The sequence below is a fragment of the Monodon monoceros genome, unplaced genomic scaffold (genome assembly GCF_005190385.1).
Source record: "Monodon monoceros isolate NGI ecotype Baffin Bay Population unplaced genomic scaffold, NGI_Narwhal_1 Super_Scaffold_21, whole genome shotgun sequence".
Taxonomy (NCBI): Eukaryota; Metazoa; Chordata; class Mammalia; order Artiodactyla; family Monodontidae; genus Monodon; species Monodon monoceros.
Window position 1 is genome coordinate 88573109 of NW_021703778.1, and position 17023 is coordinate 88590131.

At 39.2% G+C, this 17023-nt stretch overlaps 1 protein-coding gene across 3 annotated transcripts in view; it reads left to right on the forward strand.

The window, feature by feature from the left end:
- TP53BP1 (tumor protein p53 binding protein 1) overlaps positions 1–17023 on the forward strand; it is a 66317-nt gene that overhangs the window by 16140 nt on the left and 33154 nt on the right. Inside the window, exons 11-14 of one of the 3 annotated variants that reach the window (XM_029239674.1) lie at positions 807–1012; positions 8612–9938; positions 14201–14320; positions 15092–15295. In XM_029239674.1, coding sequence (XP_029095507.1) covers positions 807–1012; positions 8612–9938; positions 14201–14320; positions 15092–15295 — 1857 coding nt within the window. Of the gene's footprint in view, positions 1–806; positions 1013–8611; positions 9939–14200; positions 14321–14373; positions 14927–15091; positions 15296–17023 lie in introns of those variants that run through there. The other 2 variants (XM_029239675.1, XM_029239676.1) reach the window with 2 other exon arrangements.

Below are 17023 nucleotides of genomic sequence, written 5' to 3' on the forward strand. Positions count from 1 at the left end.
AGCATGAATGTGGATTATAGGGAAAAACTAAATGGCATAGGTACTTTGTGAGAGTGGTCTAATGGAAGCCTGTTTGGGGTCAAGCTGTAAGATAGGGGAAAAGGGGTTGATGAATCAAATACCTAGCAAGCTAGGCTGGCTCTGAGGAAGATCCTGTTAGCCTACAGGTGGGTAGGATACTATACGAAAAGCAGTGTTTTTGTGTTTTGTTTGTGTTTATGTTTCCCTCCTGAGCAGTTTGTCTCAGGATTAGTGTCCTGTACTTTGTTCTTTGATAAATCATTGCTGATTGTCATTGATAGATTTTTTTTTCCTTCTTCTCTATTTGTCCTGGCATCCACCTCTCTGCACTTAGCAGTTAATGCAAATAAAATGAGTTCATAAATATGTAGATATTTACTTAGAGTGATGAACAAGTTCACTGCCTTTCAAGGCCTGTGGTTAAATTAGGTGCCATTAATCTGGGCGTTCCTATGCAAATCTGAAAACTGAGCTATAATCAGGAAAGGGTCTCAGAGGAACCTAGTTAATTTACTATCATATGGATGGATGGGTATCCCTAGATGAACCCTATTTTAATCTGTATCTGAGTATTTTAGGAGTGTGGACTTCCCTCCCCCAGGGGAATAAAGTGTTGCTAGATTTCCAGGACTCAGTCTTCTATTAACCTATCAGCTTTTCTGAAAATTGTCACTGTTTTTTTTAGGGACGAAAATATCTGAATATAATTGTTATTAGTGGTATTGGAACATGAATAGTATTGATGAGTGCTTATTTCTCAATTTGTGTTTCCTATTTTAAACTAGATGAGCCAATGGATATGTCAGTGTTATCTGAAGGGGGAGAGTCTTTTCAGAAGAAACTCAAAGGTGATGAACCGGTAGGGATAGAAAACCCCCCTCTCCCACCTGAGCCCACTATATCACCACAAGCCTCAACACCGGTATCTCAGAGCACACCAGTCTTCACTCCTGGGTCACTTCCTGTTCCATCCCAGCCTGAGTTTTCTCATGTGAGTATCATAGAAAAAGTTTTTTCCTTCTAACATCTTTTTTTTTTTTTAAACAACTGTATTGAGGTATAATTTAGAAACCATAAAACTCACCCATTTTAAGTGTATAGTTTAGTGATATTTTAGTAAATTTACAGAATTGTGTAGCTGTTATCAGAATCTAGTTTTAGAACATTTCCAGGGTCATCTAACATCTTGATGTACTTTTTATGTTTGAATTTTGTACTATGTCTTTTTTTTTTAACATCTTTATTGGAATATAATTTGTACTATGTCTTTAACTTCTTAAAAATGTTGCTTTGAAATTGAAAGGGGGCATTAGTCATTATTCTGCCTTAACGCGTGAACTTCTCACTAAATCAACCCTAGGCTCTCCACCAGTTGTCAATATCTCCTTTCAAGATGTTCAGGGGCCTCAAACTTTTTCATTTCGGAGAAACCACTTTTGGAGCCTCCTGAGTTCTAATCTGTGCTATTGCCTTCTATTCCTGGTATATAACTGTCACCTCCCTTTCATTGTCTTTGGAGATTGTCCTTACCTGTCTTTGTGTTGGATTCCTCTTGGGCTCCGTGTCTTCTTGCTTGGTTTACTCCCTCATTTTGATGGAGGACATTCTTTAGTAGCATACTTTCTACCCTCATACATGATTCATAGTTTGTAGGAGTATAGAATTTTAGGTTGGAAATAATTTTCCTTTAAACTTTTGAAAGCATCGCTCTACCGTCTTCAGACTTCCAGTGTTGCTGTTGAGAAGTGTGGCCAGTTTGATTTTGATCTTTAATATGTGAGCTGTTTTTTTTCCTTACTGGAATCTTGTAGATTTTTCTTTTTATCCCCAGTGTTCTGAAACTTCCAGACCCTTGGCATAGGTCTGTTTTCCTTCGTTGTGTTGGTAAGCCCTCTCAATCTAGAAACTCAAGCCCTTCAGTTCAGGGACATTTAATTATTTAATTTCTTCCCCTTTGTTCTTTTTTTTTTTCTTAATGGAGTACCTATTGTTCGGATATTCATATTCCTAGAATAGTCTTGTAATTTTATTATTTTGTGTCCTACTTTCCATCTCTCTCTCCTTTTGTTTAACTTTCTGGATGATTTCCTCAACTATTTTTTTTTAAAACTTAAAAAAACCCTCACTTTATTGAGATATAATTCACGCATCGTGTTGTTCACCCTTTTAAAGTGTATAATCTAGTGGCTTTTAGTATATTCACAAAGTTGTATAGTTATTCACCAGAGTCTAATTTTTTTTTTTTTTTGCGGTATGCGGGCCTCTCACTGTTGTGGCCTCTCTGGTTGCAGAGCACAGGCTCTGGACGCGCAGGCTCAGCGGCCATGGCTCACGGGCCCAGCCGCTCCGTGGCATGTGGGATCTTCCCGGACCAGGGCACGAACCCGTGTCCCCTGCATCGGCAGGCGGACTCTCAACCACTGTGCCACCAGGGAAGCCCCAGAGTCTAATTTTAGAACATTTTCATCACACTCCCCCTCCACCCCCAACAAAAGACCCCATGCTTATTAACAGCCACTCGCATTTCCCCCGCCCCCAGCCCTAGTCAATCACTAGTCTACTTTGTGTCTCTATGGATTTGCCTGTTCTGGGCATTTCACATAAGTGGAATTATACAATATGTAGTCTTTGGTGACTGGTTTCTTTACTGTAATGTTTTCACAGTTCATCCACGTTCTGACATGTATCAGAACTTCATTCCTTTTTATTCTGAATAATACTGTGTATGTACATACCACGTTTTATTCATCCATTTATCAGTTGATGGACATTTGGGTTGTTTCCCCTTCTTGGCTATTATAAATAATGCTGTGTACATTTGTGCGCAAGTTTTTGCGCGGATGTGTATTTTTATTTCTCTTGTATATAATTAGGAGTGCAACTGCCAGGTTCAACCATTTTTTAACTTTCTCTGAGACATTAATTTCTACTCTTGGATTTTTCATTTCTATACTTTTTTTTTCCTTGAATGTTCTCCCTTTTTAAAAAAAAATAGCATTTTGTCATTTCATGGGTATACTATCTTATCTCCTTAATGATATTAGTAATAGTTTCTGAGAAGTTTTCTCCCTGCAATAGTCACTATTTCTTCAAATAGATTTTAGTTAGTTTTGTTAGTTTTGATGTTTGACTTCTAAAGAGGCTTTCCTCAAGAGTCTGATAATAATCCTTGATTTTCTGACTGCTTTAAGAGTGAAATCCCAGAAAACTGATTAGAAGTTCTGAATTGGTGGTTAGTGCTTCATGTGTCTGGAATTTACTGTAGTGTGATATGCAGGGCCATTTTTGGGTCCCCTAATGTCAGTATCTTGATTTATCTTGTCTTGTTCACGTTCCCTCCTGTCTGCCATTGCTTTAGAAGTCTATGATGGAAGAGGACTGGGGGTGTTGAGAGGCAGGTGCAGGTTCCATTGAATATGTAAATTTTCATTTAATCTCCCTGTTTTCAGTCTGGTACTTTCTGATAACTGTGCCTCTTTTCCTCCAGTTCAGGGATGCTCTGTTTTACCCTCTCCAGGGCAGAGGAGGGTCAGGAAGAGCGAATCTGGGGATTAAACTGCTTCTTAAATAGATTTCCAGCCAGTGTTCCTCCTGTTTTTAGCACTACCCTCATCACCACTTCCAGAGTTACCTGGGCTATTGCCAAGTCCTGAATCTTTTTTGGGACATGGTAGTTCTGAGGTATAATTTGGGTTACTTCTTAGCTTTCTCCACTGCTGTCTTAGGAATTCAGTTTTCACTAGTCTGCTAGATGGATGACCACTCTTCCAAAATTTTATTGTGGTTATCTGTTCTTTGTTCTCTTTTTCTTTCTTTTTTTTTTTTTTTTTTTAGTAAATTTATTTATTTATTTACTTATGGCTGCACTGGGTCTTAGTTGCTGCGTGCGGGCTTTCTCTAGTTGCGGTGAGCAGGGGCTACTCTTCGTGGTGCGTGAGCTTCTCATTGCGGTGGCTTCTCTTGTTGCAGAGCACGGGCTCTAGGCTCACGGGCTTCAGTAGTTGTGGCTCACGGGCTCTAGAGCACAGGCTCAGTAGTTGTGGTGTACGGGCTTAGTTGCTGCGCGGCATGTGGGATCTTCCTGGACCAGGGCTCGAACCCACGTCCCCTGCATTGGCAGGCGGATTCTTAACCACTGCGCCACCAGGGAAATCCCTGTTCTCTTTTTCTTGAAAATGCATTTAAAAAAAAAAACCCTTTACCATTGCTTAGTGGGATTTTGGAAGAGAGTTAAAGAAAATGTGTGTATTAAATCCACTGTTTTTATTTGGAAGTTCCGTACTTTTTTCATTATGTATCAAACTCCTTACATGTTAGTCCTTTTTTTTTTTTTTTCTTGTGGTACGCGGGCCTCTCACTGTTGTGGCCTTTCCCGTTGTGGAGCCCAGGCTCTGGACGCGCAGGCTCAGTGGCCATGGCTTACGGGTGGGATCTTCCTGGACTGGGGCACGAACCCGTGTCCCCTGTATCGGCAGGCGGACTCTCAACCACTGCGCCACCAGGGAAGCCCACATGTTAGTCTTAATGACTCACCTTTGCACATCTGTTACTTCTTCTGTAAATTGGTTATGGAAGTCCAAGTGAACCTAATTTTGATGTTGTAATATCTATTTATTAATTTTTGTTTGCGTTGGGTCTTTGTTGCTGCGCGCGGCCTTTCTCTAGTTGCGGCGAGTGGGAGTGGTGGCTTCTCTTGTTGAGCAGCATGGGCTGTAGGTGCGTGGGCTCAGTAGTTGTGGCTCGTGGGCTCTAGAGCACAGGCTCAGTAGTTGTGGCACACGGGTTTAGTTGCTCCGCGGCATGTGAGATTTTCCTGGACCAGGGCTTGAACACGTGTCCCCTGCATTGGCAGGCGGATTCTTAACCACTGTGCCACCAGGGAAGCCCCATGTATTTCTTTCTTTTTTTCCTAATATATTTGTTAATTTCATAGCCTCTTCGACCCTTCACCAGGATGTGAGGGCTGAGGAGAGGATTAGTAGAAAATAGTTTGATATTTAACACTTTCTCATTCTTGATATACATATTAATTTGGGGATGACAAGTCAGAGTATAGATGATTGTTTGTGTGGCTCCTAAACTGTGTGTGTGAGACCAGTTTTTGACTGGTTGGATACTATGGATTTATGTCTGTTGAATCTAGACTGGTTGACTCATTGAACGAAGTCCTGACAGTTCTTCATCAGTCTTTATCCAGAGCCCTGAGGTGGTTTTTTCACTTAACTTCGTTATTCTGACTAGGCCTTCAGGGAGCCTCAGCGCTGTGGATTATTAGGGGCCAGACACTCGGAGGCTAGATCCAGGCAGTCTTAAGAAGTACAGCTTATTGATAGGCTGGTTAGCCCCTGAAGTTTTACTTTGCTAACTGAAATTATACATATATTGAAAAAATTCTGTAAAAGGTATCACGTAAGTATTTACTTTGATAACACTTAAAACATATTCAGAATGTGGACAACTGCTTAATGAATATGAGGTTTCCTTTCCTTTTTTTTAAAAAATTTATTTAATTTATGTTTTTTTGGGCTGCATTGGGTCTTCGTTGCTGCACACGGGCTTTCTCTAGTTGTGGCAAGCGGGGGCTACACTTCGTTGTGGTGTGCGGGCTTCTCATTGCAGTGGCTTCTCTTGTTGCAGAGGATGGGCTCTAGGCACACGGGCTTCAGTAATTGTGGCACGCGGACTCAGTAGTTGTGGCTCACGGGCTCTAGAGTGCAGGCTCAGTAGTTGTGGCACACGGACTTAGCTGCTCTGCGGCATGTGGGATCTTCTCCCACCAGGGCTCGAACCCGTGTCCCCTGCATTGGCAGGCGGATCCTTAACCACTGTGCCACCAGGGAAGTCCCTGAGGTTTCCTTTTGAAGTGATGAAAATGTTTTCATTTTCATTTCAGTAGATAGAGGTGGTGGTTGCACATTGTAAATATTCACTTTAAAGTGGTTATTTTATGAGTTTGACTTTTAAAAAGGTATTTATAATTTTATTAGCAATGTCTTAACTATAAGCCTTTGTAAAATGACTTATTTTTTTACAAGAAAAGTAAATACATTTTTCTTGTAGTGTATATAATATACAGATAAGTGAAAATAAGATCATCAATTATCCTGTCTCAAGTAACTGCTCATAACTTTTTTGTTTTGTTTTTCATAACTTTTTAATGGTATATATTTATTAACTTAAAAAAATGAAAATTATATAAAAATGTATAGACCACAATAAAATATATATTCATATATTTTTTAACTAAAAACTTTTCTATTTAATGCATAGCCTGAATGTTTTTCTCTATTTTTAAATACTCATCTACAATTTTGTGTAATTACAAAGTATTCCATCATGTAGGTGTATCATAATTTTTAAATGAATCTCCTATCAGTGGATATTTAAGATATTTTATATTATTTCCTTTTCCAAATAATAATTTTAATACTGAACAGCAAGCACTGTAGCTAAATCCCAGTGTATTTTCATCAAATAATTTCCTGGAACTGGAATTATTGGACTAAAGGGTATATAAAATTTCAAGGCTGTTGTCGTGTATTGCCAAATTGCCATTAGAAGTGTTGAACCAATTTATACTCAGTCATGCCTCAGAGTATATGAGCAGATTGAAATTTAAGACTATTTTTATAATCTAAAAGTGTAAACAGTAACACCAGACATTGAAATACCAGAAGTTATAGAATAAACAGAATGTTTGGCAACCTATTTTGATTCCTCATTCCCTTAAAAATAGGAAATGAATGCCTTGCCAGCTATGTCTAGAGCGTTACAGCATTTATGTTAGGCAAAATAACAAATTAAATTCTTAATAAAAACATATTTTAGCTTTGGGTTATTTTCTTTTTTTTAAGGTATTATTTACATAAATAAGAACGCCATTTTAAATGTATAGTTTGATGAATTTTGGTAGTTGTATACAAATGTATAACCACCATCACCATCAAAGTACAGAACAGTTTCCTCACCCTAAAAAGTTTCTTCATAATCCTTTGCCCCCATCCACTCTTCTACCCTAGGCAAGCATTCATCTGCCTTCTGTCACTATAGTTTTATTTTTTCAAGAATTTCATATAGGTTTTCCCTGGTGGCACAGTGGATAAGAATCTGCCTGCCAATGCAGGGACACAGGTTCGATCCCTGGTCCAGGAAGATCCCACATGCTGCAGAGCAACTAAGCCCGTGTGCCACAGCTACTGAGCCTGCGCTTTAGAGCCCACAAGCCACAACTACTGAAGCCCGCGTGCCTAGAGCCCGTGCTCCGCAACAAGAGAAGCCACTGAAATGAGAAGCCCGCGCACCGTAATGAAGAGTAGCCCCTGCTCACTGCAACTAGAGAAAGCCTGTGTGTAGCAACGAAGACCCAACACAGCCAAAAATTTTTTTAAAAATTTCATATGATTGGAATCAAAAATGTATGGTGTTTTGTGTTTGAGTTCTTTAGCCTAGCATATTTTTGAGATTCGTTCATATTCTGGCAAGTTTTAATATTTTAATCCTTTTTATTGTTGAGTAGTATTCTGTAATATAGATATCCACCATTTATTTATTCACCAATTGATGAACATTTGGGTTGCTTCTAGTTTTGGGCTATTATGAATAATACTGCTGTGAACATTTGCATACTACATCTTTGTGTGGACATATGATTTTATTTCTCTTGGGTTAATTACCTACAAGTACAATTTCTGAGTCATATGGTAATATTAATGTATGTTTAACTTTAGAAGATAGTACCAAACTGTTTTCCAAAGTGGCTCTAGCTTTTGCATTGCCACCAGCAGTGTATGAGAGTTTCTCATCCTCACCAACAGGATGTAGTCTTACTACCTTCAGCCTTCCTTGTTGGTATGTAATGGTATCTGTTGACTAATATTATTGTAAACTTTGAATTTTACATCTTTATGAATGCTAGCATATTTTGAAATAGTGGGATGTGAAATAAGGACAGGCATACCTCATTTGATTGCACTTTGCTTTATTGTGCTTTGCAGATAATTTATTTTTTACAAATAGAAGGTTTCTGGCAATCCATCATTGTCGGATGACATTTAGCATTTTTTTAGCAATGAAGTATTTTTTAATTAAGGTATGTACATCTTTTAAAGACATAATGCTATTGCACACTTAATAGACTATAATGTAAACATAACTTTTATGTACACTGGGAAACCTAAAAATTTGTGTGACTTGCTGTATTGTGGTGGTCTGGAACTGAACCTGCAGTATCTCTGAGTTATGCCTGTATATATTCCCACTTTGTGAGAACCGAAGTGGACTGTGTAGGCATATGTTCACGTGATTCCTGTATAATTGAGGGCCCATCATACAGTGTATGATATGATTTTAGTAGTGGTATACAGTTAAATTTAAGTGTCTTCCTGCCTAAGTTAATACCTTTAGGTTTTTGTTTGGATTGTGCTTATTCTAGATCAATGATTCACAAGAAGAGCATTAAACAGTGACTTGTGTTGATGAACAGACTGGTGATTATGGCCCTAGATTTAGAAATTTTAGAATTGAAGGATTAGATATAAAAGAAATACGATTATGACAAAATGGTTATTTGTGTCTTTTTGTTCCTCCCTAGGACATTTTCATTCCATCTCCAAGTTTGGAAGAACGATCAAATGATGAGAAGAAGGATAGAGGTTTGCATAGTTCATCTTTGACTGTTGAGTATTCTAAAACTTCAGAGACTGAACCAAAGAATTCCTCTGAGGATCTTGGGCTTTCTTTGACAGGGGATTCCTGTAAGTTGATGCTTTCTACAAGTGAGTATAGTCAGTCCCCAAAGATAGAAAGCTTGAGTTCTCACAGGATTGATGAAGATGGAGAAAGCACACAGATTGAGGATACTGAACCCATGTCTCCAGTTCTCAATTCTAAACTTGTTCTTGCTGAAAATGATAGTATCCTGATTAATCCAGCACAAGATGGCCAAGTAGAACTGAATCAGAATGATGATAAAACAAAGAGGGTTAACACAGAAAGCAGAGACGACATTAGTATTTTAGCTGATGGTTGCAAAGGCAGAGAAGAAACTGTGGCGGAAGATGTTTGTATTGATCTCACTTGCGATTCAGGTAGTCAGGCAGTTCCCTCTCCAGCTACTCGATCTGAGGCACTCTCTAGTGTGTTAGATCAGGAGGAAGCTATAGAACTTAAAGAACATCATCCAGAGGAGGGGTCTTCAGGGTCTGAGGTGGAAGAAATCCCTGAGACTCCTTGTGAAAGTCAAGGAGAGGAGCCCAAAGAAGAAAATATGGAGAGTGTTGCATTGCACCTTTCTCTGACTGAAACTCAGTCCCAGGGGCTGGGTCTTCCAAAGGAAGTCCCCAAACAAGAATGCCAGGAAGCTATGGAAGTTGAAACCAGTGTGATTAGTATTGATTCCCCCCAAAAGCTTCCAGTACTTGACCAAGAATTGGAACATAAGGATCAGGAAGCATGGGAAGAAGCTACTTCAGAGGACTCGAGTGTTGTCATTGTAGATGTGAAGGAACCATCTCCCAGAGTTGATGTTTCTTCTGAACCTTTAGAGGTAGTGGAAAAATGCTCAGATTCTCAGTTGTGGGAGGATGATGCTCCAGAAATAGAACCATGTGTTGAGAATAGAGCGGATACCCAAGAAGAAAAGAGTGCAGAATATGAAGGAGATCTGAAATCAGTGACTGCAGAAAAAGAACCTGTAGAGGCAGACTCTTCACAGCCTCCCTTGACTTTAGTGAGAACAGATGATGCTCCAGGACCTGGCCAGGAAATGCAGCAGACCCAACCAAAAGAGACAACAGTTAGCACATTAAGGGAAGACTCAAAAATGGCTAATACAAAGCAGCTGGACTTAGGTGTAGGGGCCCAGCCACTGGAGAAAGCCTCTGCCCATGCCTCACAAAGCTTCTGTGAAAGCTCTAGTGGTAAGTGTGATTACAAATTGTTCTGTGTTTCCAACCAAATTATAATTTGGAATGGAAGGTAGGAGAGAACCACATGCTTATTACATCAGGGCTGAAAATTAACTTGGATTTATGTTTATGAGCAACCAATAATAGTTGGGATATTTAAAATTCGGGGTTGTATTTTTCTTTTGTAGCTGTAATTATTTTTAGAATCAGAGATCAGTTGAGGTTTTTATCAGCTTTATAACTCAGGAGTAATCAACATGAATTTTCTAAGTATTTAGAAATTGTACCAATCTGGTATTTTCTACTTAGGTTCCAACCTTGTTCCATATTTTTATATTTTGAGAGTGGCTTTGTAGTACAGGGATCTTTTTTGATTACCTTACACAGTTAAATCATATTCAAAACTCTGTGGATTGTTTCTTCCTTATGGGCATTAAGTAAACTTTCTAAATTTGGTTCAACATATATACATCTTAAACCTTAAACTGGGAAAGGTGTTAGCTTGTGTTCTTTATAAAGTCAAGAATGAGAATATAGATTACTTTCTGAAATATTTCTAGGATGTCATGTATGACATTAGCTGAAAAGAATTCAAACTTTCTGAATGTCCAAAGTTAGTATAATTTAAAAACAAAACAGGGACTTCCCTGGTGGTGCAGTGGCTAAGAATCCACCTGCCAATGCAGGGGACACGGGTTCCAGCCCTGGTCCAGGAAGATCCCACATGCTGCAGAGCAACTAAGCCCGTGTGCCACAACTACTGAGTCTGCGCTCTAGAGCCTGTGAGCCACAACTACTGAAGCCCGTGCGCCTAGAGCCCATGCTCCGCAACAAGAGAAGCCATGGCAATGGGAAGCCCGCACACTGCAATAAAGGGTAGCCCTCATTTGCCACAACTAGAGAAAGCCCATGCACGGCAACAAAGACCCAATGCAGCCATAAATCAATTGATAAGTAAACAAAGCAAACTCCAAAAACAAAAGAATAAAAACAAAATACAGACTTAAGAAAGCAAGCTTCTAAGGATATGGAAATGAGAAACAGTATTTAGGTAACACCATAGCTATCAGTATGGGTGATCATACCTTTCGGCGTTCCTGGAACAGTCCCGTTTATACTTCTTGTTTAGGAGTGATTATTAGTAGTACTTTTTTTAATCTCAAAATTTCCCCTGTTCATTAGGCTTTATATTCATGAATATTTTTTTTCCTCTTCAGAATGAGAAATGTTAGAGCTGAAAAGGAGGTTAATCGATATTTGAGTTCAGTCTCTTCTTCCTAAAGTCATGTGGCTAGTTAATGATTGAAGTGGAACTAGAACTTAGGTCTCCTGATTCCCAAGTCTATGCTTTTTCCTACTATAAAACTGTATGATATAGTTTCTCTGATTCTGTTGAGTTATGGTAAAGAACTGTCTGAATGACCTAATATTCTATATTATTGAAGATTTTTATAATTTCATTACATCTAAATACTGTTGTCGATCTAAGTCATGTTTTACAGGAAGGTTGCTTTGGTTGCTATACAGAAAGAATCGTGGGTTGGGGAAAGGGGGAGACTTCAGGCAGACAAAGTGATTGATAGGTTGTTGTAATAGTCCAGGAATGAGGCATTGAAGACCAGATAAGGGTAGTGGCAGTGCTGCCTGTATAAGAGCCAATTTTCCATTGGGTTTTAGTGATGTGTTAGATCAGTGGTGCTAAGATAACTTTTCATAAATAGTCTTCTGTAATTAATGCCTGCATATTACATTTGCGTATTATGGTTTGTCACGTAGAAGGATGTACTTAGAGATTTTATACAGATTTTCAGAAGTCTGAATGGTCGATCATAATGTGAGGGATGGTTCCTGTCAAGAGAGCAGAATAGGTGGTTGTTCCAGGAATGAAAATTCTATAAAATATATCTTTGGAACGTATGATGCTTTGTGAGGTGGTTTTTTTTTAAAATTTTAGTTTCTGTATATTTTTTAAGTTCTTTATTAACTTAAAGGACTTGCTTTTTAAAGAGTTGCCAGAGAATGAATGCTTACCTATCAACCCATTTCTTTTTGCTATAACTATGGTGGAATTCTTTGCCATTTAGATAATGACGTTGAGATTCTCCACTTCTGCTTTTCACAGTTTCTTTAGCAGCGCATGTGTACTTTTCATCCTTTATTTCTAAAGTCCATTCATTTTCTCTTTTCATCCCTTCAGGTTGCTAATTCATTTTCTTTCATGTAGATGTAAGAGATGTTTTTTGTTGTTGTTTTGTGATTTTGAAGAAAAAATATCAAGGTGTGCTTGATATTAAAGATAATGAAGGGTGGAAGTGGAATGGGAAGAGATGAAAGAAGAAAAATGTGGTATAATAAGAAATATATTTGGTCTTCATCCAGTTCCTGGCACTGAACTCCTAAAACCCTTGTAATTTCCTAAGTGATAGGAATAAGCTTAAGCCCTTTCTGTCACACCTGAGTAATGCTATTGAGGTGATTTAGGGTGGGATCTTCCCTACATAGCCTCAGGGATGGGGCTGTTCACCAGAAAGACAAAGTGATTGGAGGGTTGGAACTTCCGGCCCCACCCACCAACTTCCTCGATGGGGGGGTGGGGATTAAAGCTCTATAAAAACTCGTGAACAACAAAATTTGATGTTACCTGGTTGATAAATGAGCCAGGAGGGTATCAAATCCCAGTTCTAAGGGAGACAGAAGTTCCTGCTATCAGAACCCTCTGGACCTCACCCTGTGTACCTCTTCATATAGCTGTTCATCTGTGTGTCCTTTATAATAAACTGGTAAATGTAAGCAAATGTTTCTCTGAGTACTATAAGTAGCTGTAGCTAATTAATGGAACGTGAGGAAAGTGTCATGGGAACCTGCAGTGTAGAGCCAGTTGCTTAGAAGCACAGGTAACAGCCCGGACTCTGACTGATGTCTTAAGTGAGGGCAGTCTTGTGGGACTGAGCCTTTAACTTGTGGGATCTGATGCTACCTCTGGGTAGACAGTGTCAGAATTGAGTTAACTTCGTAGGACACCCGCTAAGTGTGTGCTGGGAATTGGAGAATTGCTTGACGATGTTGGGAAGCACATTAGACAAACTGTTTTCACAAGGAATAGTGACTGGGTATGCCAGATTATAGTTATTTTGAGCCATTCCAGGAAAGTAAGTACAAATTTTCATCTGTCAGGTTTAAGAACAGCAATCTGGAGTAATTCTTTTATTCTCCCAAACTTAGTCGTTTTATTAAAAGAGATAATTAGGAAATCAGAAAATGTGATTTTGGCAATTTGCTCATTCTGATTAGAAATTGGAACTGAGACCTAGTTAAAAAGTAAAGTTCTGTCTCTTGACAAATGTTTAATTTAATAATGACTAACCGAAATGTGTACAATGGAGATGCTCATATATGTGAGATTTACCATTGCACAGAGATTTAGATATGAACACTACCGCTGTGGCCTAGAGTGAAATGCTGGTCAGTACTGCTGAACTGTGAAACCCAAATGATTTCTGTTAGAACCAATGAGTATTTTGAAGTCCTTTAGCCCAGCGGTCCCCAGCCTTTTTGGCACCAGGGACCGGTTTCTTGGAAGACAGTTTTTCCACAGATGGGGTGGGGGGGGGGGCGGAAGGCGGGGGTGGGGGGGTGGATAGTTCAAGCGGTAACGCAGGCTATGGGGAGCGGGCAGCGGCAGATGAAGCCTCGCTTGCCGCTGCTCACCTCCTGCTGTGCGGCCCGGTTCCTAGCAGGCCCAGTGGTTGGGGACCCCTGCTTTAGCCCATGAAATCCTTTGTCACCTCTTTGAGTAGATTGTAAATTTTAAGTATTAACATCCGATTTTAACATAGAGAATCCTACAGATTGCTAAAGCTTATAAATTAACTCCTTGGGTTAGCATTACACAAAATTAAAACGTCTAGATATGAAACTATCCAACTTTGTATCACTGAGTATCCCCATATGTACTTACTGTCTTGAGGCTCAGATGTTTCTCTGTTCCTTTTGACCCCATGTTCCTCAGGCCTCCAAACTTTTGGGCTTCCTCTGTTTGGCCCCTGGTTGTCTACTTTGTGTCAGTCCTGTTGATGGTTGTACAGAGAGCAGAGAAAATAGTAGGAAATTGGTTGAGAGGCCTGGTGAGGGGGGTTGGGAATGAGGCAGAATTTGGGAGCAAAGGAAAAGAATAATTGAGATATTTCTTGCAGTTCTCCTCACTTTTGCTTTTTTTATACTTCTGTTTTGGTTTCCTTTTTGTTTATCTTTGTTTTGTTTTTTGTTTTCTCCAGAAACTCCATTTCATTTTACTTTGCCTAAAGAAGGTGATGTTATTCCACCATTGACTGGTGCAACTCCACCTCTTATTGGGCACCTAAAATTGGAGCCCAAGAGACACAGTACTCCTATTGGTGAGTGATTAAAATGTAATGATGTTTAAAGCAGAATTTCTGAGATATCATTCTTTATGCCAGTGATTCTTTTATATCTGAGGAGTTGGGCCTGCCTGATAAGATTGATTTTTGTCTTAGGAAGAATAAGGTTGTGGTGTCTGATTCCATGAGTTTACTCCCAGGAGATGTTGAGCAGTGATGAGAGGAAGGAAAGAAAGGATGGAAGGAAGGAAGAAAGAATATTTATAAAGATTTTATTCTATTACTTGCAAGGCCATAGACTCTGAGTGCTAAGCAATGATATAGAGCTGTTTTATGAGGAAGAGGTAGCAGGTAGGGTAGAAGTACTGTTTATTCAGGACCTTGGCTAATCAGTCTGCTGCTTGACAGGGGAAGAAAATTTAGATCCTCCTTCCCTGAAGCAGCTGGTAGTCTTCTACATTAACCTATTTGTTTTCTCTAGTCAGTGCTGGGAGGTAACAATCATGCCGTCTGGAGTCTCCTGCTACCTATGCTTGATGCTGGCAGATGTGGGTTGGCTGAGGGCTCATGCAGCATCCTTTGTCCAGATGCAGAAGTGGAACTGAATCCTGTTGCTCTTCTTAAGACCAGGTGTCAATACTAGTGCGTAGTTGTTGATACTTGTGACAGGATCTATCCTAGGAATCCTCTTCAATCCTGCAGAGCTATGGAGCCAAACAGGCAAATTGATGACCTTGAATTGTTATTTTTCATATTTGTATTTTAGTGTTCTTTCTTCCTTCCTTCCCCCTGCCTCCCTTCTTTCAGGTATTAGCAACTATCCCGAAAGCACCATAGCAACCAGTGATGTCATGTCTGAAAGCATGGTGGAGACCAACGACCCCATGCTTGGGAATGAAAAAGGAGATTCTGGGGCTGCCCCAGAAATGGGTGATCAATTGTGTCTGAGAATGAAATTGGTCAGTCCTGAGACTGAGGCGAGTGAAGAGTCTTTGCAGTTTAGTCTGGAAAGTAAGTTTTATTTTGTGTTAATCTTGGGTAACTAGTAGCTCCACATCTTCTGGAAGTATTAATTATCTTCTAGTTTTAATGATGATACTTTTATAATTATAAATGTATTTGTAAAGTCTTATTCTCATGAATTTAATTCTTTGTTTTAGGCTAGTCACTGTTAATGTTACTGCAGATGTTCTGTTTTGTAACCTCTGTGGTACTGCTTGTATCTCTGTATTAAACTTGTGTCTATATAAACTAATTGGTTTTCATAATCAGAAGGAGTTCAGAAGTGGGTAGAAAATTTAGGATTGTGGATTCACATTGTAGGTTTATGTTAGCTATTTCCCACATTAATTGCAAGTTGTTTGGTGTGGCTAGAATACAGAGAAGGTATGAGGGAATGGCTGCGAAGTCGGGACTAGATTCTGAAAGGCCTTTTACATCATGCTGAACAGCTGAAGAATTTTAGGCAAGGGAGTAATATGATCAGATTTGCTTTTTTTAAAGGATCATCTGAATGTTTGAAAAATTTGTGCCTTTGTTCATCATTCCTTTCCTTGCCCATTTTCTATTCTGCTGCCTGGCAAATGCAGTCTTTAACCAGGAAGTGGGGTCATTAGTAGTGGGGATGGAGGTGAGGGGATGAATTTGAGAGATGAATAGTAGAATAGAGAGGACCTTGGGACCAGTTAAATATGGAAGCAAGAGAGAGGAAAAAATATAGAATGACTTTATATCTACATTTTGTTTTCATGATAGCACTCTGAAGTAGATATCCTTATTTCCATTTTATTGGTGAGAAAACTGAGACTAAGAGAGGTTTTAAACCTGAGGTTACAGTAATTGGTAAGAGGTGGAGCTGGAGTGTGAAGCAGATCCATCTGACTCTAAAGCTTATAATTCTTCCATTAGGTAGTTTGTAAAAGTGGTTTAATGGCATTAGAAGAGGAAGAAGTTTTATAAAGGAGATTGTAAAGGAATATTCCAAGAAGAGGACTAGGAGAGTATAACGCCATGGAAGCCTAAGGGAAGGAGAGTTAAAAGAAGACAACAATGTTATATGGAGAAGTGAGGGTCTAGTAAGATATATCTGAAAATGTACACTGGACTTGGCAATTGGGATCCGTTTGGTGACTCTAGCAAGAACTATTACAGTATAGTGGTTTGGGTAGGAGCTATACTGAAGGTAATTGAGGAGTGAAGGGGAGGAGAAGAGGCAGCAAATGTATTCTACTTTTGAGAAGTTTATGTGAGAAAGGAAGAAAAAATATGGCAAGTTAGAGAGAAATACAGGACTGAAGGAGTTTTTTTTTTTTTTTTTTTTTTTTTCATTTTTAGACTGAGGGATACCTGAGCAGGTTTATAGATTGAAAGGAAATCTCCAAAAGAGAGATGGGTTAAAAATGAGACCCCTGAGAGAGAGATGGAAGGGGAGCTTTCAAAGACCACAGATAGAGTGAGTGGACTTGAATAAGGATTTCTCATTCTCTGAGACCAAAGAAAAGAAATTTTAGCTAATATATTTTGAGTTCTTACTATATGCCAGGCATATATTCCATACATGTACAGCTCATTAAATCTCATAACAAACCTGTAAAATAGATCCTATTGTTATTCTCATTTTACAGCTAAGGAAACTGAGGCACAGAGAGGTTGGGCATGTTCTCTAGAGTCACACAGCTAGTAAATAAAGTAGCCTGAATTCAAAGTAGTTCCAAGAACCAGAAGTCTGGTTCTGAATTA